We start from the raw sequence: 26422 nt of genomic DNA, 5'->3' as shown, positions 1-26422 counted from the left end.
AACACCAAACTGAAGCTGAGCAGCGATAAGGTATATAAGGAAAGGTTGTTCAGAGTGATGATCTTGACAACATATTATATAAGCCAACCTAAATTTAACTCATTGATGCTAATCACCCTTAATATAATGAAAGAAAAATATAATAATATAATAATGAAAGATATACTAATGGGTTATAGATTAGATTAGATAGGTATCAACTAAATTAAATTGGGGCCAAGCGATAACATGTATGAGGAAAAAATTGTTTAGAATTATAATCTTGACAACATATTTCAAGGTCATCGATATCACACGTGAGTTCCCTCTTTATAAATAATTATAGACGAAAATAATAGCAACTTATGAGATAAATTTCAAAGATAGTGTCCCTAACCTCGTCTGTTTCTGCTTCCACACTTATGTAACTGACCAATGTGGCTCCTGAACGATTCATGCTGATAGTTGCGTACAGCAACAAAGTTCGTACGTTTTACGAATTTTTGTTTTTATGAACAGCTTTATGGTATTAGAAAGGATGGCTCTATGATCCATTAAAATCACTGACACCGTTTTCACGAACCACAATTCACAGAGATACCAGATTTTACCAACAACAGCTAATACTGGCAGTATTAGCACGGAGAAATAAGAGAAAACTGTTCACTTAAGCATGTAGGTGTATTGCAGCAAATAATTGATAGCCGACTGCTTTGTGATGTTCAGATTAAGAATACTAGCCCAAACACAGACCATAGATTTCGTATTGATTTGCATTAAAATTACACTCACACTTACGTTAATGAAAATCAAATCAAAATTTATTTATCTGTTAGCCACCAGCTTCTGCTCTGTCTTGAGTTTCAGTTAGCGTTTTCAATCCAGCAACCACAAGGCAGCCAGCCATCAATTTCTTGCAGCGATGAAACTACATGCATAAGTATCAATCATCGCTTATTTTTATATTTTCCCATGTTAATACTGTCTACTGTCGGTCAATTCCAACAGGTCTGGTGTCGGTAAATTGTGGTCCCCGAAGACAGCGTCGGCGATTTCAATGGAACCTGACCTGTGTCACTATAATCAATCAGATCCACATTCTTTGTTCCTATACAATACGTATGATTATAATCTTGTTCGAGAACATAATAAATCCAGCAATGGCAAGGAGTAGTTCGTATATACATTAAGAAAAAGTAGCTGCTACTTACATATAATAGCCTGTACTTTGGCCTTGTCTAGCGCAGGTTTCACTGGTCTTTCAGTGGCAGTTCCAGCTCGGCTCCATCGTTGTCCTGTGACCGAGCAGGTGGCCAACTCGGTGGGGCTGAACAAGATTGCAGCCAGACCACGGGTCAATTTTCTGTAATCGCTCCATTTCACAGCCCTTAGTTGTTCCTCGCAAACTGCTATTCCCTCTCCCAAATGCACCTGCCGAACACATGTTTGTCAAAGATTAAAAGAAAAAGAAAGCCAACATTTTTATGCTAATCTCTAATCCAGGCAAATAGGTACAAAAATGATACATATAGTAATATATATATTTTAAGGTTATTCGGTGTATATGGAATTAAAGAAATGCGTGGGTAAATTGTAAGGTATTGAAAGTATATATATTGTGAATAATAAAGTACAAAATGTGAAATACAATGTAAGCCGATCCAGATCCTCTCCCTAGCAACGTTACCCGGAGACTAAAACAACTGCCGAAACCAACGTCGCACGTGTAGCACTTATGGTCTGTCATCGACGCATTCTTTTGTCTACGCGCTATCGATGACCTTAGCGCTTGAGAAACCGAAGACCAGATGTAGAGTTTTCTCAGAAGTGACGATCACTTCAACAATATACAGTGCTGGACAAAAGTATTGGCACAGCAAGATTGTTATGATACAAATGCTTATAACTATTAAACAAATTGATTTAAACAAAAAACTTTTTGACGTATTTATTTATTATCTATCCTAGTTTATTACATAACAAGAGCAACAATATAAATAAAATAATACGCAAAATAATAACAAAAATATATTTTTTGAACATTTTATGGGTGGACAAAAGTATTGGCACAGTAGAATATTTACGCTTATAACTAATTACATAATAAACTTCTAATATTTTGTTGGCAGTCCTTTTCTTTTAAGGACTTCCTTTAATCTTCTGGGCATCGAGTGGACTAATTTTTTAGTGAATTCAGGTACAATATTGCTCCATTCCTGCAGAAGAACTTTCTTCAGTTCAGACTTGCTTGTGATATTATGTTTCCTAATTCTTTTTTCCAATTCGTTCCACACGTGCTCAATGGGATTCATATCGGGACTTTGAGGTGGTGTGTTTAATGTGTGGGCAGTATTATATATTATCCACTGACGAACAATATACGCCATATGTTTAGGATCTCGATCCTGCTGAAAATAGAAATCCCTGGGGAGGTTTAATTTTTGAGTACTTTTCAAAAGATTTTGCTTGAGTATATTTAAATATACATATTTATCCATTATCTCATCAATGAATATAAGTTCTCCTACACCCGATGATGCCATACATCCCCACACCATTAAACCACCACCCCCATGTTTCATGGTGGCTTGCAGATTCAGTTCGTCCATCTCTGTGTTGGGTTTTCGCCATACTAATATTCTGCCGTCAGATTTAAAAATATTAAACTTACTTTCATCTGAAAACATGATCTTTTCCCAAAAATCAGTATCTTTCGTAACAAACTCTTTCGCGAATTCCACTCTTTTCTTTTGGTTTATTTTACTGATGTAGGGCTTTCTTCGTGCTGCACGGGCAGAATAACCGGCATCCTTCAATACCCTACGTACAGTTTTGGTACTTACTTCTTTTTCACACTCAGCTTTTAACGGATCCAAAAACTAATTCGACTGAAATTGCTTCGATGTTAAAAGCTGAGTGTGAAAAAGAAGTAAGTACCAAAACTGTACGTAGGGTATTGAAGGATGCCGGTTATTCTGCCCGTGCAGCACGAAGAAAGCCCTACATCAGTAAAATAAACCAAAAGAAAAGAGTGGAATTCGCGAAAGAGTTTGTTACGAAAGATACTGATTTTTGGGAAAAGATCATGTTTTCAGATGAAAGTAAGTTTAATATTTTTAAATCTGACGGCAGAATATTAGTATGGCGAAAACCCAACACAGAGATGGACGAACTGAATCTGCAAGCCACCATGAAACATGGGGGTGGTGGTTTAATGGTGTGGGGATGTATGGCATCATCGGGTGTAGGAGAACTTATATTCATTGATGAGATAATGGATAAATATGTATATTTAAATATACTCAAGCAAAATCTTTTGAAAAGTACTCAAAAATTAAACCTCCCCAGGGATTTCTATTTTCAGCAGGATCGAGATCCTAAACATATGGCGTATATTGTTCGTCAGTGGATAATATATAATACTGCCCACACATTAAACACACCACCTCAAAGTCCCGATATGAATCCCATTGAGCACGTGTGGAACGAATTGGAAAAAAGAATTAGGAAACATAATATCACAAGCAAGTCTGAACTGAAGAAAGTTCTTCTGCAGGAATGGAGCAATATTGTACCTGAATTCACTAAAAAATTAGTCCACTCGATGCCCAGAAGATTAAAGGAAGTCCTTAAAAGAAAAGGACTGCCAACAAAATATTAGAAGTTTATTATGTAATTAGTTATAAGCGTAAATATTCTACTGTGCCAATACTTTTGTCCACCCATAAAATGTTCAAAAAATATATTTTTGTTATTATTTTGCGTATTATTTTATTTATATTGTTGCTCTTGTTATGTAATAAACTAGGATAGATAATAAATAAATACGTCAAAAAGTTTTTTGTTTAAATCAATTTGTTTAATAGTTATAAGCATTTGTATCATAACAATCTTGCTGTGCCAATACTTTTGTCCAGCACTGTATATTACTGGTGCACTGTTTGAGTTTTGCGCATGAGTAAAAAATGCATGTAGGTGTTGCAAATCGCAGATGCTGATTTAAAAAACAATGACGCTTTTGTATTAAAATGAGGAAAAAATTAAAACATATCTTAAGGAAGAAAAGTTTTAAAGGAACGTAATAGAATTTTCAGATACAGATAAATATAATGAATAGCAATATACAGTGTTCTCTAAGTTAATTTAGTGACACGACTCACATTGGAGTATTCCACTTAAAAAAGCTGTTCAAAATTCAAATTTTCAATCTCGTTTAAAAAAAGGGAACAGTATTAATATTATCCCGGTGAAATGACATGATGCCCATTTCTGTGATCTTGAACTCTATAAGAAGGCAGGAAACCGTATGACAAGCGTTCACTTTCTTCTTAAACACGTTTTTTTCAAAATTCAATGGAATTTATATATTTTTTTAATGCAAGTATATAATACACTAATGTGAACACTATGAATAGAGTTTCAGGAGATAATTACATTTTTATAAATAATTCATTTATATTATGTGTCAGGCTCTGTCAGACAATGAGAAACTATAAAATGTAGTAATCATTGAAACTTTTTGTGAAAATATTATTTACCATATATTAAAGTCTTTTCATACTCTCTTCTTTCTTTTTAGTTTTCTGCCTTTCTGAAGTGCAATAAAATTTTTCTCCTGCAACGTTCTTTCGCTGATTTTCCACCCAGTTCATATCTTTTAACAGTAACAAATATTTCAAATTCATAGAGTCGTTTGTCAAAATTGCGCTGTTCACAATGTTCTAATGAAAAATTCTACGGTGTTATAAAACCCCGTTACATTTATATATATATATAAATAACAGTTATAGCTTATTAATAAAAAACTAATCTGCTAGTGTTAAATATGAATTCTTTAAGAAAAGGAAGAAAGGAATAATTTTGAGTCAATGTTATACTTATTTTGATCCTTGAAATATGTGAAGATAAATAGAGCATTAATTAGGTCTGTCTTGTTTAATAGATTAACATCTTAATAGGATGTGAAGGTTACTCTATCCCAAAGTGGAAACCGATATCCTCACCCAGAGAACACTGTATTAATCCTTTCGAATTGGAAGCTTATCTGCGAAATTATAATGAATTTGGCACAAATATTCAATTAATTAAAGCGTGCTGAATTAATCAGAATGTTTTGTATTATCGAATGACCGTTTCACATTAATCAGACGATTATAAACGTTTATAATCTTCTTGCAACGACTAAAAATAAATTTTGGTACAGAAAGTGTAATTAAACAATTTCTTAACTTTGATATCAAAATACGTAATTAATTCATGTTTAATTACTCGACCAAATTTCGTCGGAAATAATCAATTTGATCGCTGAGTGAATCGCTTGAAAACAGATTCATTTGCTAGTTATACATTTTCATAATACTTATTTATATTTAATTTACAGTTTATTTAGATGCCACCAAACTGTTCTTCGCTCTATCTATAAGAAGGCGTAGCTACCATCGCTCGAAAGTATTCCACATAATTTAACTACAACATTACACGCAGTTAGCAGAGATTTCGTCTCAAGTTCGGTAAAGTTACCTACATTGAAATTATTTAATAAGAAAAACAAAGTTCTACTGTTACACTTCACGTAAAAATTATATGTTGTTTATTTATAATTGTATCGTAAATTATTTTGCAGAATGGTAAATTATTCGTTTGGTAAATCAACAGTAAGAATTGTACCAGTGTCTGTATATACTTGTACAAACGACTATTTGTATTACTCAAATAATTATTCGAATAAATGTATGAAACAATTGATTACGAATAGTTTAAGGTTTAATACTTTAAGGGCAAAATACTCGACTAATATGAATTTATATGAATAATACGAATTCCGATAGTCTTGGATAAATATTTATTTGAAACAATTCGAATAATGAACAATTCGCCCGACTCTGTAACTGTAGAATTTATAATTTAATTTAAAATGTAACTGGAGAATTAATAAGGTTGTACTATTATCAGGAACCTACCAAAGTATCCAGATATTTCCGAGCGATAGTGTACAGAAGTATTTCCGATTTAACCATTTGCTGGCCAACTCAAGTTAAAGGTAACAATAAATAGAAAAATAAGAAGAAGATGAACACGTAGTCAGTGAAGGAATAAATATGTAAATATAAGAGCCATAGTCCAACAGGAACAAGCAGAAACAGTAAATAATGTAGAGTAAATAAATACACAGTAAATAACTGTAAAAGTAGATAAATTGCTGTAAATAAGAACATAAGAAAATATAAAGTTTGCACAGTTAGATCAATAAGTGTGCAGACGACTATGAAAATGGTGTAAAATTGAAAGAAGTTACATGAATCTACGGTGCAGTAATAACAGCAAGTTTTTGCATGACAAATATTTCACTTGAGTCGTTTCCAACGTCACCGGCGCAGATGCGGAAACAAGAAGTTGAAAGAAAATTAGTATTTCCAAGTGTTGGAGGATGCAAAAACACGAACGCGAGACTCAAGCAATTTGAATCAATAAATTATTACAGCTCTGTAAGACAAGCGGATAAGAAAAGAACGTGGGGGACAGGGAACTGCCTTTAATTAAGAATGATAAAGAAGAAAATAATTTCTGGAATAATTTGCAGTAAAACAGCCTCAGGGCGTATGATATTAACAATTAGCAAGCGCAGAAAAAGATTCAGTGAAAATAAACAGAAGCAAAGCGAAGGAGGAAGATGACACGGTAATTTTAACATGCTAGCTAGATTATGCGCTAATTAAATATTCTTCTTGACGCTGCATTAATGTAGGTGAATTAATTCCTTTATGTCGCATATGTGACGACAACGTTTTCATAAAAAACTAGTTGAATTATTTCAGAAAAGGGATACTCTTAAATGAACAAATTACGTTAAGAATATTCGCAAATTAGGTAACAGGTCGGCTATTCTAATTAATAGGTTAAGAAGAAAGACAGTCGTTTAAACGAAAGGGAATATCTTTGAAAATTTTGTGAAAATACAGAGAGCGTGTCCAGTTTATCTCGAAAGATGTGAATGATGAAGATATGAAAAAAAATTTTCAAACAAAAATATCGAGGAAAATATACTATATAGTCTTGTACATTTGACCTTGTGGTGACCTTGAAACTTTCTGCGAAAGACACGTTAAAATTGTCCAATGGATAGCTTTATCTCTTGGTACATTTTCTTGTAACTGGCATTCAGACGTTTTCGAAACACTACAGACTCCTGTCTTTTGCACCAGGTTTCAAGGTCGAATACACGAGAGTATAGTAAACTCGCCTCGATGTCCTGCAACTTTCGTCTGGAACATCTTTTTGCACAATCTATATTTTTCAGGATATTATTATTCGGAGATATTATTATATAATTTATGTAAATATTTCTATATATTTATATATATACTTAATAAATTTATATAAATTATTGGGTGATAAACCGGACACACTGTATGTAACTTTACCCAATATGTAATAATCTTGGCAAATAATTAATACAACCAACAGTGTAAGATATTTCGTAGAAAATGAAAGACAAGCATATTCACGTTTCAATTTCACTCGAAAGTCTGTCGTTGAACGTGGTCGATCGTTGCGTTCGAAAGTGTACGAAAGTTTCCGAAAGGAAGTTAAATGATGAAATTACTTGCCAAAGGCAAGTTAAGAAATATTACTTTCGCGTGATTTATCGTTAAATGCATTTTCCAGTGTTCAACGGAAATTTACCGTGAAATATATTTTCTTTTTAGCGTAGTTGCCATTTTTCTATCGAAATACGTATGTACCCATTTTATAGGTTGGCAACTAAGTGATTGCGAATTTTGTCATTAGGTTGGCAACTAAGTGATTGCGGATTTTGTCATTAGGTTGGCAATCGCTTAGTTGCCAACGCAATAAATGAACGCGTGCAGAGTGCACGTAAGTGAAACATGTCAGTGATAGGTGCAACACTGCCTCCCTATACGACAACGTAAGTAGTGCCATTATGCGAAAGACATGCTCGAACACATGAACTATGATTCTTCTAGATAAAAGAATGAATACTTTTATAAAAACGAAATCTTGAATATTCCGTATCTTTAGTTTATTTTATTAATTTGCATAGATCATTCGAAATTACTGCAGTCGTATAATGATATTGGGTTAAGCCTGGGTTAAGAATGATGCGAACTTAAATGAAATGAACGAGGAGAAAAAAACATAAGAACAATGTAAATTTACCACGCCGTCGGAAGAGGACTCCTCGAAACCACGGAAAGCAGGCATCGCAGCAGGAGGTGTAGTTCTCATATCCAAGGGTAACCATTCACTCCTTGATGGCGAATTACTCTGTACAGACGGGGATCCATGTTTTCCACCCCTTGTTCCAAGCCGCGGCCTGCCGCGGCGTACCCTTCGACCTGAACAAGTATTTTCATATAGCGTTTTTCAAATGTTATGTTCTTTCAATATAGATATATATATGTAATCCAATATAATTTCTTTATTTCAAACCTATGAATTTCTTATTTTAGCAAATGCCGTTTTAGAATACATTACAGATTTGGGCAAGATTTCTTTGAAATGAAGATAGAAAACAACAATTTTAAATAATGAGTAGACTGTGGATATTTACTAAGGTCCCATTGAAATTACTGATACAGATTTTATCGACAGTGCTTTTACCAATGACAATTCACCGGCACCAGACTTGATTGACAACCACTCTGACCAACAACAGGTTTAATCGACGACGTCGTTAACCGACAACAAAAACGATGGACACAGAGTTTTACCAATTGTTTACAGTAAGCTACGATTTAATTTTGTCCACCTAGAAAGTATGTATCTCGATCATTATTGCTAACGATTAGTATTGTCGTCGATCAAGTGCCTGGTATCGATCAAGTCTGGCATCGATCAAGTGCCTGGTATCGATCAAGTCTGGCGTCGATCTAGTGCCTGATATCGATCAAATGCTTGGTATCTATCAAGAGTCTGGTATCGATCGACTTTGGTGTCGATCGAGTCCGGTGTCTATCAAGAGCTTGGTATCTTTCAAGTCTGGAGTCAGTCAAATGTCAGATAACGATCAAGTTTTGAGTCAGTCAAATGCCAGGTATTGATCAAGTCTGATGCCAGACAAATGCCTGGTATTGATCAAGTCTGGGGTCGATCAAGTCCGGTGTCGATCAAGTCTGGGGTCGATCAAGTCCGGTGTCTACCAAGAGTTTGGTATCCTTCAAGTCTGATGTCAGTCAAATGCCCTGTATCAATCAAGTCTGGTGTCGATCAAGTGCCTGGTATCGTTCATGTTTGGTATCTATCAAGAGCCTGTTATCGTTCAAGTCTGATGTCAGTCAATAATGCCCTGTATCAATCAAGTCTGGTGTCGATCAAGTTCCTGGTACCGATCAAGTCTGGTGTCGATCAAGTGCCTGGTATCGGCCAAGAGTCTGATATTAATCAGGTGTCTGCTGTGGATGAAGTATTTGTTGTCGATCAAATGCCTACAGTTGATCAACTGTCTGATGTCGATCAAGTGTTTGATGCCAGTGAATTATTGGCGTCCCACTTTAGTCACCGATATTGTTTTCACCAACAACATTTCACAGTTCACAGACGTGATCGACAACAACTTTGGCTGACAGTAACTTCAACCAATGACGGTATATATTAAGAACTGTCAATGATCGACACAGAACTTGACCAACTGCTTATAGCAAAGTCGACCAAAATACCAGTTTGGTTTAAATTTATAGTATTGTGTTAGTCTACTTTCTAGCTTTCTCGTACATCTGGAAAATGTATGATTATATCGGTTAGTAAAGACAATTATGTTAATTATAGTATAAAAATTGGTTCCTTATGAACTAATACTACCACACACGTAGCAAATGTTTTGTCAAAGCCAGAACGTAGATTGGAACAATATTCTGAACCAAGAGCTTTTTAAACTATAGATCAAGCAGAATTATGAGGCTATAACAATTTGTGTATTTGTCACATACCAATGAGATTAAAAATGTCAATCATCTGACATTAAAGAATCAAGGATTCATCTAATTATTAATCGACATAGATATAAAACACAAGTTTTTAAAAAATCATTTAAATGAATTTTGTCTTAGAATTAGAACAGAACTTGCAACAATTTCTACAATAGTCTTAAACACATTTATAACATTTTATACTACATGTTTATCGCAAAACGACGTTTTTGTGAAATCAAAATTTTGATTAACCGTGAGAAACTTTGAAAATGCTCTGTAATATCAAATATTTGGCCAAGATTTAACTTTTTATCCAAAAATAAACAAGCATATTTATCAAAATGAAACAAACAAATTTACTTTGTCCTAATAAGTGCTACAAAGTGATAAAATCAGAAATATAGCAGGCACTGTTTAAAATTAAACTTTTTTCATTTATTATCTATTAATTGCTCGTTTGTATATTTATTTTGTGCTACATTTTTACGTATACAGTCTCGGACAAAATGGAGCTACGAAAGGAAAAAGTTTAAAAAACACTGCGTTCAACCAAACACGTACTTGGCTCGAGCTTGCAGTAAAAAACTGATTGTACTTTATGTCGACTATTGTTGTTATCGGTTAATACTTTCATTACAGTGACTGTCAATCAAAGTTATCGTTGCTCTGGCGTCAATAAAATCTGTGTCAGCGATTTCAGTCGGAACCGATATTTACATATGCTAATTTTTAGTTATGAACACAACTGAAAAGACTAAGCAAAAATTTCACTAACTGAATATTCATATATTTTTGACATGCGCATTCCGCATATTTTTGAGCTTTTACATCTTTTTGTAGCTGTGTAAAAATCACCAAAATGATGAGCTATTGTGTTGGCAACTAAGTGGTTTCGGAATTTGTCATTAGGTGGTATTGGAAAATCCGCAATCACTTAGTTGCCAAGCCAATATTTCATCTTAGAAACAACATAGGGGAAATAACTTCATTTTATGTTCAAATCAAATAAATGATTTTCGAGTAATTTTCTATCTTAGTTAAATTTCTCAGGTAGAATAAATAATTTGGATTCTAATATTAAATTAAAATATTATCTTTTGCATACAGTTGAATTATGAACAGCATAATCATGAATTATTTTATAACATAGGAATATTTAATCTCTGAAATGTATGTATAATTATACGTGTAACATAATTATACAACATAAATATATAATTCCAATTATGCTTTTATTATTTACTTAATTAATATTTAATATTAATTATTTATCAAGTTTGTGTGACCTATGAGACAACAAAATCAGCATTCTGACGCAGTTGACAATGTTGGATGAGAAATTATTCAAGACAATATTTCAAGAAACATTTATCCAAATACGAAATATGGAATAAAATAAAAAAATTGTATTTAGCAGTTAAACAATGAACTAAATTTTAAGATTCTTTTAAGGAAAATTATTTGCCTGTTCGAATAAACTGGCGCATAATTATTTCGAAATAACATCTACTCAAATATTAGATCGCTAAATATCGCTAGATGTATCAGTAAAATAATCGTTTCTCAAGTGTTTTATTTAAATAATGGCCAAGCTCGCGTAATGAATATTTAAAAATATCGAAAAGCGGCGTACAAGAAGTAAAGGTAAAGTGAAAATGTAGAAGGTGAATTTTTAATACGAGGCGTCATTTCCGTGAAACTGGAGTTTGAAATTTTTATAAGTATGCATAACGTATACACACGCGCTTCGCTTATTCCTATCTGCATAAATTCGAATAATCAGCAGCAAGTTATTCTACCAGCAGGAATAAGCGGAAAATGCGAAATAAAACGTTTTCGTTTAATTTTCAAAATACAGGCACATCATGAGAAATTAGTCGGAACGCAAACAAACGAAAAGCTAAATGCAACATCGTTATCGCTATATAATACACGTTGATAAGTGAGTCTAATTTTGAGATACGCTTACAAACAAATAGAAATATTTATTTCGTAGAAAAGGAATAGTGTAAACACAGAATTGTGCTCATTTATATGGTACATAAAATTACGATATAAAATAATCGCGAAATAGATCGATCGATAATTTCCGCGCCTCAAACGTAACAATTAAAACCTCAATTTTGCTCTTTGATGACAGCCACGTTTACGAAATTCTTATTGTACGAATACAGTAAGAACTCATTTTTCTCGTGGAGATTGAGCCTCGTATTAAAATTGTCGTTTTACGTTCGACAACTTTCAATCGCTTTGTGCCCCATATTTTGCTACGTCCTGTACATGAAATATTTGTAGGTTAGTCAATTACAGACTAGCTCCGCTAAACATGTATGTACACATATGGAAAGAAATTTGATTATAAATTATATTTATTTATATTTATATTATTTATTATATAATTATATAATATAAATATTATATACATATAATATAAATAATTATAAAATAAATATGAATATAATATAAATATAATTATAATATAATTATATATATTATATTATATTTTATATTAAATATATATATTTTATATATATTTTATTTTTTAATTATATACTTTAATTATATATAATTATATAATATAACTATATTATAATCATATTTGTATTATATAATTATATAATAAATAATATAAATATAAATAAATACAATAATAAATATAATTATATTGCAATCATATTTATATTATATTTTATAAAAATATTTTGATTACATTTATATTGTTAATTAATATTTCTATAGATAATCATTGGATATAAATTCTTGATAAATTTATTAAAATAAAAAGTAGTAATATAGTTGATATTAAAGAAAATATACATAATTTATTTAAAATGAATATTTAATTTTTATTAAAAATTAGAATATTTTATATAAAAATTTATTTATAGGATATTAATATTCCTATTAGTTTAAAAGGTTAATATATATATATAATAAAATAATAATAGTATATAATAAATATACATTAATATTCTATCAAAATATATCTTTAATCAGACATATTACATATTTTATTTAATATTAATATATATGTATATAAATAAACAAATATGTTAATTAATTATAAAAGATTGTAAATCTTCAAATCGTCAGATACTTTTCATTGAACACTTGCTAACTACACTTTGTCATACAAGAGTATACTCGTTGTATCACCTGGAACACATTGATGGAATACTATAATCTAAAATACAGTTTGTTGTACAATTTTATAAATGTCGTATTCATTGTAAAACAGTGAACGACACAAAACACAGTTTTCTCTTAACGTGGCCAAGATTTCCACGGATTTTTCTCAATGCACCAAGCAACTTGTCTAACTTCGAATGCACAAAAGTCAGTGAATTTGGCAGATGCAGCCAAGTGTCTACACATTTGTGCACAAGACAGGAGTTTGTTAACGAATGCGTATGGTATAACAAAAAGATAAAATGGTTTTGGCTAACTGTTTTCCAGCTACAGACGAGATAATTCGTCAAGTCACAGCTGAGCAATGATTGCATAGGCAAATTTTGACAATTTTGACCATACACACATAACCACAGTGACATTTGCTGACGATACAGCCTTATTAGCCTCGCACTCAGACCCGACAATTGCCTCCTCTACTCTCCAGCGAAGTCTCGACTCTATGGAACAGTGGTTCCACAAATGGCGCTTCAAAGTCAACGAAAACAAATCCAGTCACATAACTTTCACGCTACGAAAACAAACTTACCCACAGGTGACGATAAACAATATACCTATTCCAGATAAAGAGTCAGTCAGATATCTGGGCATGATTTTGGACAGAAGATTGACATGGAAACAACATATCTTAGATAAAACCAAACAACTCAAAGGAAAATTTAAAAAATTCTACTGGCTCATCGGCCGACGTTCCAACTTAAACACGCAAAGTAAAGTTACACTATACAAAGCCATATTGAAACCTGTTTGGACCTATGGAATCCAACTATGGGGAACAGCAAGTAATTCCAACATAGAAATTCTCCAACGATTCCAATCGAAAACCCTAAGATCCTTAATAGATGCACCTTGGTACGTCACCAACGAAACGATACATCACGACCTCAAGATACCCACAGTCAAAGAAGAAATATCAAAATTCTGCAACAGACATAGCACAAGAGTTAACAACCACCAAAACCCTCTAATTACTCAACTACTCGACACGTCGGAACAGATCCGCAGGCTAAAAAAACATTACACCTTAGACCTAAGCACTGGATTCAAGTAGAATGAAACATACTATAAACACTTATTAATCATGTCATAGTACCACGTCAGATAAATTCACTTAAAATTCTCTGCGAGAATTGATTGTAAAGTAAACGCAAATAAAAAAAATTTGACTATAAAAATTTTATACAATTTCAGTGTACAAATCGTAGGTAAATTGTATTATTAAATCGTAACTGAATTGTTTATAATTAATGATTAATTATATTGGAATAATTATCACACATAATATGAATTGCGTGAAATGTAACTTAACGTAACATCGTTCAAGCAGCGTAAGGGTGAGTCTCAAACACCGAGACCATTTGTATAGTCAAACGAATAAAAATTGAATGGAAACGTTAGATTAAGAGTTTCACGCTGAAAATGTAAATATCCAATTGAAAATTAGGGATCGATAATATACTAAAAGCTTGAGGTAAATGCATTACTAGATGGAACAACAAGTTGGGAACATCAAGACACCCCATATGTAAGATATAGGAGCATCTGGCTGAAAAGTTAGCTACGACTATGACCAAACGATGCTAAGCCTTTGTACTGCACTGGCGTCGTTACAGTAACATTGATGACGTCAAAATTGCTTCTTGAAGAGTTTCCATCGACAAAGGATGGAAAGGAAGGTGGAATAGGGGGGAGGGACTATTGTGTAAATAAATTCACGAACATGTTTCTAAGCTTCTGGTTTGAGAAACAGAGCCCTTGACTTGAGAAAGTTTCAGAATAAGAAATAGAAGGAACATATAAAACAAATTTTTCGAATACAGAAAATTAAACTATATTTTTTATTCTATAAATATTCGGTAACAAAAATGGGCATAGTTTGGATCTCCTGGTGCAAAAATATATTTGGAAACGAATTGGCTGATCTAACGGCAAAACATGTATCCACACCAGCTTCCCATATGCAAGACATTAATTGATAGAGTAAGATATGGTAAAACAATATGCAAAGAAAACAAATGTATTATGGCGAAATTAGAATATATTCTCGTTCCATAACTTAATACCTAACTGCGATGATTTGAAGACAAATGAAGAATTTTATTCTATTAATTCTATTAATCCTATTAATCACACACATAATCATTATTGAGAGTGTTCTATATGTAACGAATAGAAGATAGAACACAATGTCGACAATAATATTAATAATATCCTTACATGATCTCTGGCTTCTATAACTTGAAGACAAATGAAGAATTTTATTCTATTAATTCTATTAATTCTATTAATTCTATGAATTCCATTTAATCTATGAATACTATTAATACTATTAATTCTATTAATCCTATTAATTCTATGAATCCTATTAATTCTATGAATTCTATTAATTCTATTAATCCTATGAATTTCATTAATTCTATGAATACTATTAATTCTACTAATTCTGTGAATTCCATTAATTCTATGAATTCCATTAATTCTATGAATACTATTAATTCTATTAATTCTGTGAATTCTATTAATTCTATTACTTCTATGAATACTATTAATTCTATTAATTCTGTGAATTCTATTAATTCTATTACTTCTATGAATTCTATTAATTCTATTAATTCTATTAATTCTATGAATTCCATTAATTCTATGAATTCTATTAATTCTATGAATTCCATTACTTCTATGAATTCTATTAATCCTATTAATTCTATGAATGGCATTAATTCTATGAATTCTATTAATTCTATGAATTCAATTAATTCTATGAATATTATTAATTCTATTAATTCTGTGAATTCTATTAATTCTATGAATTCCATTAATTCTATGAATTCTATTAATTCTATGAATTCCATTACTTCTATGAATTCTATTAATCCTATTAATTCTATGAATGGCATTAATTCTATGAATTCTATTAATTCTATGAATTCAATTAATTCTATGAATATTATTAATTCTATTAATTCTGTGAATTCTATTAATTCTATTAGTTCTGTGAATCTTATGAATTCTATTAATTCTATTAATCCTGTTAATTCTATGAATTCTATCTATTCTATTAATCACCTTCAATATCATAGAACCTTCTATATGTAACGAAGAGAAGATAAAACATAATGTCGACAATAATCTTAATGATATCCTCACATAGATTCCTGACTTCTATAATTTGAAGAAAAATTAAGAATTTTATTGTATTAATTCTGTTAATTCTATTAATCACCTTCATAGTCATAGAACCTTCTATATGTAACGAAGAGAAGATAAAGCATAATGTCGACAATAATCTTAATGATATCTTCATATCCCTAGCTTCTACGATTTAAAGACAAATGAAGGATTCAAGAAGAAATGATTGAAATATATGTACATATTGGAAAATAATCTCCCTATTAAATATAACATTTAATGCAACGCAAGACTATCGATTACTTACCTAATTATGGAGTATCTTACACAGAGAAAAAGGAGAAAACATAACATCGACAATAATCTTAATGACATCTTCACACCGATCTCGTTATAACGAAAGATTATCAACTTTTTTAAAGACATCAAGGTATCGAGCAGAATTTAACAAACCACCAAACTTAGAAATAATCGCTTATGATCATGATAATCAATAAGTTTGAGTAAAGTAAATAATAATAATAATAATACATTCGCTATTAGAGTATGTTTCATTCAGCCTCACAGCCAAGAATTAGACTTTGTTTACAAATACAATAGAACCTCGATTATCCGGACTCGCTATTATTCGAACAGGTTTCAAATGTTCAATCCTCTACAAAAAACTCTGTTAACGATTACTAATATTACTAGCCAAAAGATTATACAATTTCGCAAGTAATTAAATTAAAAAAATTGCACAATTATATGGAGGCACATGTTTGGGTGTATCAAATGTTCAACACCAAGAAGAGCATGGAAAAAGTTAGTGAACCACATTGAAGATACCATATAGGAAAAAGTGGAAGATAATCTTTTTGCGTTGAATACAATAGCAGATAATATTCGCTGATAACAACGTTGACGTGGCAGAATGGATTCAATCTGTCGAATCATCTTCTATTGACCATGACATTAATGTTATATGTGCTTCGAATAATGAATTGAAACACGAATATAGTGGTAATGATGATATTCTCCAACGTTTTGAAGTATTTGACACCTTAAGAATAGAGCTAAGGTGGTAGGAAGTACAAAGGGAATGTAACTCTAAAGAATTAAATCCAGTGAAAATGTTGCCTGATTTAGCAGCAGAAATCACTTGGCATCCATAAATCTTTAATGGGATCATATTTAATTTCATTACTTGTATTGCTGTTATTAGTATTTATGTCTTTTCTTGAAATATATAAAACAAAGATGTACTTGTTTAGATGAACACCTTTCTATTTAATTGTATTATTTGTATTGCTATTATTAATATTTATATTGTTTCTTGAAGTATATAAAACAAAGATGTACTAACAAAAATGAACACCTTTCTATTTAATTTTATTATTTGTATTGCTATTATTAGTATACATATCCTTTTTTGAAATAGACAGAAAGATGAATCTTCAAAGATGAACGTCTTGCCATCTAATTTTATTATTTGTATTACTATTATTAACATGTACGTCCTTTTTTCAGATACCTAGAACAAAGAAGAACTTCTTTTTAAACATAAGGGAAATAATTTGCCCTATTATCTGAAAATTCCTTTATCCGAACACCTTTGTTCTCCCAATTAGTTCATATAACTGAGGTTCTACTGTGCCTATATTTACAAAGTTATCTCACCCAAGCACTTTGATTCATTCATTCTCTTTGTCCCATTCATAATGACTCCGACCTACTCCAAGACTAATTGCCCTTTTATTATACCTTTGCCTGTTTGCTCAAAACTCTCCTTGATCTACTTTTTACTAGCCTATCTTTTCATTTCTCTTTCTCCTGCAATCTCTCGAGCCATTCTACAATTCTCCTATCCCAAACGTCTTTCAGCCTGACACCTCTTTCCCTTTCGTTGCGTTAGCACGTTAACCTCTGAGTTAACAGAGGTAAACAAACTCACGTGATTGGAACAGAAGCGTATTCGCAAGCTTCGTGTCGTAAACCCAAAAGGTGGGGACTGAGCCCAAAGGTACATTTTCACGTGACAGTTCAATGTGACTGTACGTTTGCACACGGTACAAAGTCACGAAGCTCCTCTCTAGAGACAGAGAGGCAGCAACACAATGTACTGTTCTAACTTTCAGCCTCGTGACTCTAAAGTCACGACTTAGAGTCACGTGTAGATACGACCTAAATTTGATGATGTGATTTTCACGCTCATGACACTAAATGATACGACCTTCGTCGTGAAAATTAGACTCGCTTTGTCATGACATTCAGCTTGCTTCGTCCTACGCTGTCACAACAGCAACTATCCTGACTTTTACTGTCACGTGAAGATCTGTGTCAACAATGACTCGTGTAAATCGGTTCCTTAGCTCAACTGCTAATCTCCTGCTTGCCTAACTACGTGCTTGGTAGGAGAATGTTTCGTTTCCCTCTACAGACTGCAGTCGTTGAGAGTACAACAGGCTCCTCCCAATTTATCTACGCACAGATCACACCTTCTTCCTTCCTCCTATCCTCAGTATCTATTTTCCCAATTTTTCCAAAATTTTACACTCTGTTTGCTCTGTTGACTCTCGGCCTCCTCTTTCTTTTCTTAGATAACCTGTCAGCCCCATCGTTCAGACATATTTGTACCTATCGTTTTATTTCAAATATTTGTTACTAAATAAACGTAAAACAGTCATACTAACTGAATAAATAGTAAAACAGTCATAATATTGTCTTTTTTAACAATCGCGTAGCTGTTGCATTTGCACTTCGTGCCAACGTTTCCTGGACATCGCAGTCTACTTCTTTAGCGCAGACCTAAAACTGAGGGTCCCTGGCCACGTTGTTTCCACTTTTACCGAGCGATGTTCCGGTTGGCTGATCGAACTGATCAATCAATTCGCGAGTTCTAAATGTCAACTCGCAAGATCTAACCGCAAGTCGTTCAATTCGATTGGTTGATCGAAGACCCGTAAAACGCACTTGCAAATCGTACGGATGTGACACTCGTGCACCAAAATCATCTGACGATCACACGAGTTTGAAATCTGAAAATGTTGAACGCATTTCTACGTGTCTTCGTTTTTGTACTTTCGATAGCATTCTGTACGATAAACAGATTCTATGCGAATGTTTGGCGAGCTCGCTCTCGTACCACAAACTGTGTAGTTCTCAAGCACTTCAATGTCTCAGTGCAGCTCCTTTCGCTCGCACTTTTTAAGCCTGTGTAACTCGTCCACCAACGTATTTCTCCAGATTCTCGTGAAATGACACACTGGCCGCAAATACATTTAAAACAAAAAAGAGGGGAGAACTGTTTAATTGGAAGAGGGGGTGAAATTCAGAAGACCAATCAGAAGGAGGTTCTTCTTCTATCTGAATTAAAGGGCGACGAGGTGAAGAAAAAGAGAAAGTTGGGGAAGAACGTTTGCCTGTAATTATCGTTCAAAAAGTACGCTTCGCTTGTAACACAGTAGTCCTGTGATGTTCCAGAAAATTACAGATTTCTCGATAAAACACGTATATCCGTTTCCAACGATATCTCACGTCTACAACTTTCGAAAGGTAATATTTATTAAATAAAGCTGATAGAAATTCGTTCGTTTCTAACAAATCTTCGTCTCGTGTTTAAATAATCTTCGTTGAAGGAGATCTTCATGTTGAACATTTTACGCTGCGGAACTTAAAATTAAAATAAAATCGAAACGGAACGATATGTTTGCAAAATCGTAAACACGCAAACTTTGTCGATTTTACTAAAATTTCACGGTTAATCGACAGTGGGAAATCTTTTAACAACAACGCATCGATGTTGTTGTAAGTCGATCAAAATAATGTTGACATTTTCATATGATAATTAAGAGGTAATAAAAATTAGATTAAATTACTAAATCAAATTTTTAAGGCGATTACAAGTAACGAGGTGCGTTAATATTTACAGTGACATAATTCGATCAATGTTTCGAGTAATTACACGAAGTGTGGGATGAAATAGTCGAGTAACGTGACTTTGAAGGGACACGCGCTTACAAATATCTGGGTAATATTTCGCAAACATTTCGAGCAACCTGTTGACCGGAATAGAAATATTTGAGAATTTTGCTAACAAATGGAAAGAAAGTCTAAACCTAAGCTGACGTTTCATAAATATACGTTGCTTGTTTCAAGCATTAAATTGATCGTCACTGTCTGAAAAGAAGCCTTCAAGTAAAGCATTTGTTATTTAACACTTTACTGACCGCTAGCGGTTCAACAGCATACGCACGTCCGACCGGCAATTTAGACCGCAGATTCTCCCTGGCGCCGCTTCTGTTTCAGTTTACACTCTTTTATACCATTCTTTTCGTTCATCGCGAACGGTAAATTTTTCAAATTGGTATAAAACTGTGGGAGCTTACAAAGCAATGCAACTGACGCGACTGAGCAAGGTACCTTAGGGCTAAATAAAAAATTACTGCTCAAATAATGAAAAAGATTATCGGCGACAAAAAGCCGATTAATAGGCTATCGGTCGGTAAGCGTCGGCGTCAAAAAACCGATTAATCGGCTATCAGTCAGTAAAGTATTAATCATTGGCAAGCGTATGCGTGGAAACATTGAACTGAAAATTGAAACCTCAACTACGAACCATAACGCGGCTGAAATTTCTAGCCCGAAGCAGACAACAAAACTAAAATCAACACGCTTTCGTCGGCGCGTAAATGCTCGAACTTTCGACGAGCTTCTAACCGGTTAAATAATCGAAATGTGAAACGTGAAATAACTATATCGAAGCTGACGTACAAATTTGAATATCTTTATTCATTGATATCTTCGCGCTGACAATTAAAAGGTCGCATACAGTTAACGTGGATCGGAATATCGATACAAACACACCGGTTCCAAATCATCAGAAATTGTAAACACATTTACGTAGTTGCACGTGCATCTGTGTCGATATCCCGAGCCCGGTGATTACCTATATTAAATATCTATCGTTAATTCTTCGAAACCAGCTGTCCATCGTTCAGAGAGCTGTTTCTCTAAGTCTTGTTTTTACGTTTACATTCGAGAAAAGGAGCTTGATCTTGTAAAAGTTTGAAACGAAAGTACAAGTACTTAACATCGTTACGTACACGATTAATCGATAAATCTGCTGACAGATTATTCGTTCTTTTAACTAATTGTTGGATGATGCTTTATGGATGCAAAAAATTTTGTAACAAAGAAGTACAATATAATTCCTTGCAGAAATCATCGTAAGAATTTTTTTTCTATTTTTTTAAAGTGCCTTCTTACTCGTGTTGAGAACGAATCGATTATGGTAGTTACAATAATTTTTCTGATTTAATCTCATTTCAAGTTTTATATTCAGACGCATGTAAAACGATTTTGTCGACACGCAAAATTTTTTCGAAACTGATCGCGAATTAAGTGTCTTTACAGTTAAATCCTCCATGTGTTCGATATATTTCGTTCGAAATATATTAATTGGAAATATTGTTTCAAATTAACTCTGCACTAACACTAATTCTTTAAAAATTGTTTAAAAATTGTTCACAAATTGCCACTCTGCAAAGAACGTCGATACAATAAGAAAATAAAAGAAGAATATGGGGCAAGGTGGGATTGTCGTTTCTTTGCATCGCAGTACTTCCTGAAATGCTGAAAGCAGACAGACTTTTGCACGACACCGGTAATTACAGTGAGTTGATGGCGCCCTCATGCGTTCACCGACCATTTTTCTGTTTCTAACGATCCTGATGTTATCTTATACCATCGTTTGAACATCAACAGGTAAATGACTGTTCTCGATCGAATGTCTGGAATATTATCAAGTGGGCAATTGCTTAAGCTATTTAAGCTATGAACGTTATTCGTGAACAAATTAAGACATCGAGATAATTTTTGACATAAAATTTCTGTACTCCTGCAATTTCAATGTACGTGCAGAAGAAAAACAAAGCGACAAAGTGGAAGCAATTGTACAAAAGAAATAGCTGCTATGGTAAAGCAACTGCAGCCTTTGATGTTCTCAAAATCACATTGCACAGAGACCTGGGTCTATCTCGAGAATATTCTCAACTAATAGAACCCTTCCAAACTGATTAGTATTTCATTTAAAAGAAATGGAGAGCCTATTATTTGCTCTAACAACAATGGACACACCCAAATGTTAGGTTGTCCCAAAAGCTTCTTTCTTTTAATAAGGAAATATTAGATGCACAACATTCTTTGTTTTATATTATTTTATTGATTTTAGAAGAAAATGGATCACACGTAATTTGCTCTATTGGAACAAAATAATTCAATAAAATAATATAAAATGAAAAATGTTGCACATTTATTTCCTTGGAAAAAGGAGGAAACCTTTGGAACAACAGGTGCGTCCCATGCTGTCTCTTACAAGACACTGTCACTGTCTTCAAAATTATTTTTTCTTTTTCTTTTTGCAGTTTCCGTATCAAGTTTCGAAAGTTTATTTCACGATATTTCTATAAACAGATATTGATAGTATGTGTATATTTTTTTACAGACCAATTAATAAGATCATTTAATTATTTTAAATATTAATTTAATTAACGATTAATAAGATCAAAATATCAAGAAATACATTTTGGGGCAATTTTTTCCTAGTGTCTCCCCAATTGTCTGATTTGCGTAATTGTGCAAATTGACACAATTGGAAACACAAGAATAGAATTATGCGACGGTAGCAATGAAAGTACATGAGGATGCATTCTTATTACAAAAGCTAGATTTGTCCATGGAGGATTGAACGGTATTCTTAAATGATATGGATCTTAATTAAGGTGCCAAAAAGAAACTTTTGGCTATATTGCTTCTTAAACGTGACTTTCATTCCATGAAATATGACCTGAAACGTTTTCCTAACATTTCGAATGTGTAGCGTCGTGAGATTTGAAATGCAAACGGTAAATTAGGAAAATATTGATCGTGTAAGAAAGAATCATCCAACAAATATTCACATATTTTATTAGAAAAAAAAAGACTTACGGAGTAATTATTGGTAGATTAGTGATATAATCAATCGTTAACTAAAAATATCTACACTCATCTGGCTTTCAGAAATAAATGTAAGCATATAAAAATCATAGTAAAATCGAATTAAAAAAAAATACGGTCGTTTACGTTCGCGATTGTCAACTTAAAGAATAAGATCGAAGAATTAAATAACATAGGAACTCAAAATAACGCAGAAACATTTGAGTGTTTCGTTAGAGCGCGTTTAACAGAATTTTATACAGAAAATTCGCGGACATGTGAAACTTGTTCCGAATAAACGACGTTCGATCGGACAATCATTTAATCAAACACTTTGTTAAGTATCGCGGTAATCATTTTCTTCGGTTAATCAATTAACCAAAGAAACGATCAATTAGTTAGCTAAGCGATTTCATGGAGAATCGAGAAAGGAACTTTGTCGATCGATTTTTTAAACAATTTGCAGTTAAATTCGTTCAAACTTAATTCACATCCGTTACATTCAACAATAAATAATTAATTCGTATACAAAGAAGGATTGACGTTTAATACGTTCCCATTTCTATTCTGGCAAACTCACAGAAGCTCAATTATTTATTGTTTACAATTATGTGGAATACAAAACGTTTTACTCGTCGACACTCCGCACTTTCGAACATAATGTTTTCTATAAATTACGTTTGCAAGTAACGTAGAAAAATACACGCAGCTTCTGCGTCTCGCAGCGATAAACAAAACGTTACATCGAACTGCAAAAGATCCATACAGTCGTAGTTCAATCTGTACAGATAATTGCTCGTCTTAATTCTTCAATTATTCAGCAATTACTTAGTAAAATATTGTACGACACATTCTTCGAATATCCACCTTTCTGTTACGATCGAAACAAATCGTGAAGATTCAGAGTGTTTGTGCTACAAGTAAATGGGCAATGATCAACTCTCAAAGAGACAACACTAGAAATGCAATGAAAAATGCACTTATTAGTACTTTAATAAGCTAATACTTATCTCCTATTTATCACGTATCCGTTTACGAAGTTAGATAGAAAGTAATAAAATAATACTACGATGAAAGCTACAATGTCATACTTTAAAATAAATTACACAGTTTCAAGCAAAGTAACTGATTTAGAGCATCCACAACGGTTTTATGAATACATCGTAGTTGATCTCTTAGAATTATCCATGATTTTATATACTGTTTACATTTTGTTCGCTGGATATTCTGAAACCTAGTATTTCAGGTTATGTGCACATTCTTTATGGACCAATCGGTGCCTCTGACGGGCCAATCAGAACTGTCCTCCGGTTATCCGGTCGCAACTGGACCAATGAGAACAGGCTTCCAATGATTGGCTAATCAGAGACACCGCTTTCGCCATGGCAAATATAAAACATAACCTAAAACAGTGAGTTCCAGAATAAGCTTGTATAAGTTCTTAAATGTCCACTGACAAAGTAATATACAGTGTGAGTCAGTTGACATGATAGTGAGTCATGAGTCATGTGACAGCTACAAAGGTTGTAGTAGACCAAAGGATATAGTACACCAAAATAAGAGGGAATTTCAAATTGCAGCTTAATTTGCAACGCTAGGCATTGCTTAGATCGACAATTTCCTGGCGAATGGTCGTGCTGATCTTATTTCCTGACCAGCTCGCTTTCCGGACCTGAATCCATTCGATTATTAGTTCTGAGACATTAAAAGTCTTTTGTCCATAAAATTTCAATTGACAGTGCTGAAATTGTTTGTCAGCGTGACGACCAAAGTTGCCGACAAATCCGCGTAAACTGTTGGGACAATTTCGACGATATATGACGCGATGCATTCATGCTTTTATGTAAGCTGTATCTCTGATGACTTGGAGCAATTTGCCTGAACATAGGTAAGCGACCATTACAATATAAAAGAAGCTGTCACTCAAAAACGAGGTCATATCAGGTATATACGTTCACGCGGACTTTTCTTATTTTAGTGTGCTGAAACAATCGCTGCTGCACTAATACATCCTGTGAACAGCCACATACATATGTATGTGATCAACGTTCTCAGTGTGCCTAGCAATGTGATCTCCTTTGATCTTACAAAGTCTACCAACGCTCGCTGTATAACATAACTTGCTGCATATGTAACATAATTGTATAACGTGTTACACACAAGTGTTGTGTAACGCGTCTTTTTTTAACGCGTTATACAACTTTGCTGTACAAAGGTCCGGTCGAATAGCACGTAAGCATGAGCTGATTCTCTATGAAAAAATAAGAAGAAAACGTGGATAAAAATACATAGAACGGTGGGTAAAGTGGAATATCCTCAGTAGGAAGGAAAAGGAGGCAGCCACGGGCTAATTGCAAGTGGAAAATGCGGAAAAGGAGGGAAATCTACATAATTTGTTCTACATAATTTAAAGATAAGCGCTTTAAAATACTTATTGAAAGATTGCTAATAGAAACTACTGTTATCCAAAACGAAATCATATCGAGCATATTTTTACATAAACTTTTCTTCTTATTTTAGCCTGCTAAATCAGCTTCTGCCGCGCTTCACACATGTTCTGATTCATCCTGCGTAACACGATTGATAAGCAACTACGATGAATTCAAAGCAAACTACACGTTTAGATAAAAAATTATTCGTTTACAAGCACATACATGTTTCTTTTTTGAAATTAAAATTAACAGTACATACAAGGAATAGTTGATTTCGGCAGATACACCGCAATTATCTGTCTAGACAGACTCCTAAGTACAAAATTGTATTTTCATTTGTCATTCACATTAGTATAGCGAAGAAAGGAAAGGAATCGATTATTCAGTCGTTCGTGTGAATAGTTATGAATCATTCTTATTTTTATATACCTACGCTATGTCACTCGGGACAGTTTATAATAATAGATTCTAATAAATAAATTTCCTTAGATTAAAGCGTGAAAAATTTCTACATCAGAAGCGAGAAAATCCGAAGAAAATCCACTCGGAGTGTATTTCCTCTATGTACATGCAATGTTTTGTTCTGAATGAGAAAATACATAAAAAATTTCAATTCCAATTCCTTCATTTCTCTTCACTTCATATTGTTCACTCCTTGTAGAAATTTTAGAAATAACCGCAATACAAATACGAGCGCGTAATTTACGGAATTCTTTAATTTCTTTAATTATTCGAACGAATTCGTTTCATAGATTTCTTGCAAGAAAGAGGTCAATTTCGCATTTTTGAAAAATATTTCTATCTGAAATG

General features: G+C 33.1%; 1 protein-coding gene across 4 annotated transcripts in view; it reads right to left on the bottom strand.

Moving 5' to 3' along the window:
* The window catches only part of LOC132915243 (zinc finger and BTB domain-containing protein 12-like), a 116275-nt gene that overhangs the window by 42303 nt on the left and 47550 nt on the right, over positions 1–26422 (bottom strand). For all 4 annotated transcript variants that reach the window (XR_009659809.1, XM_060975039.1, XM_060975041.1 and 1 more), the window contains 2 exons: positions 8158–8336; positions 1191–1410 (listed from right to left, as the gene is read on the bottom strand). Coding sequence is in view for 3 of the 4 variants with exons in the window: in XM_060975039.1 (XP_060831022.1) it covers positions 1191–1410; positions 8158–8336 (399 nt within the window). In the remaining variant the exon portion in view is untranslated. The remainder of the gene's footprint in view (positions 1–1190; positions 1411–8157; positions 8337–26422) is intronic.

This window comes from Bombus pascuorum, chromosome 16 (genome assembly GCF_905332965.1).
Source record: "Bombus pascuorum chromosome 16, iyBomPasc1.1, whole genome shotgun sequence".
Classification (NCBI taxonomy): domain Eukaryota; kingdom Metazoa; phylum Arthropoda; class Insecta; order Hymenoptera; family Apidae; genus Bombus; species Bombus pascuorum.
This window is presented reverse-complemented; position numbering and strand designations above follow the sequence as displayed.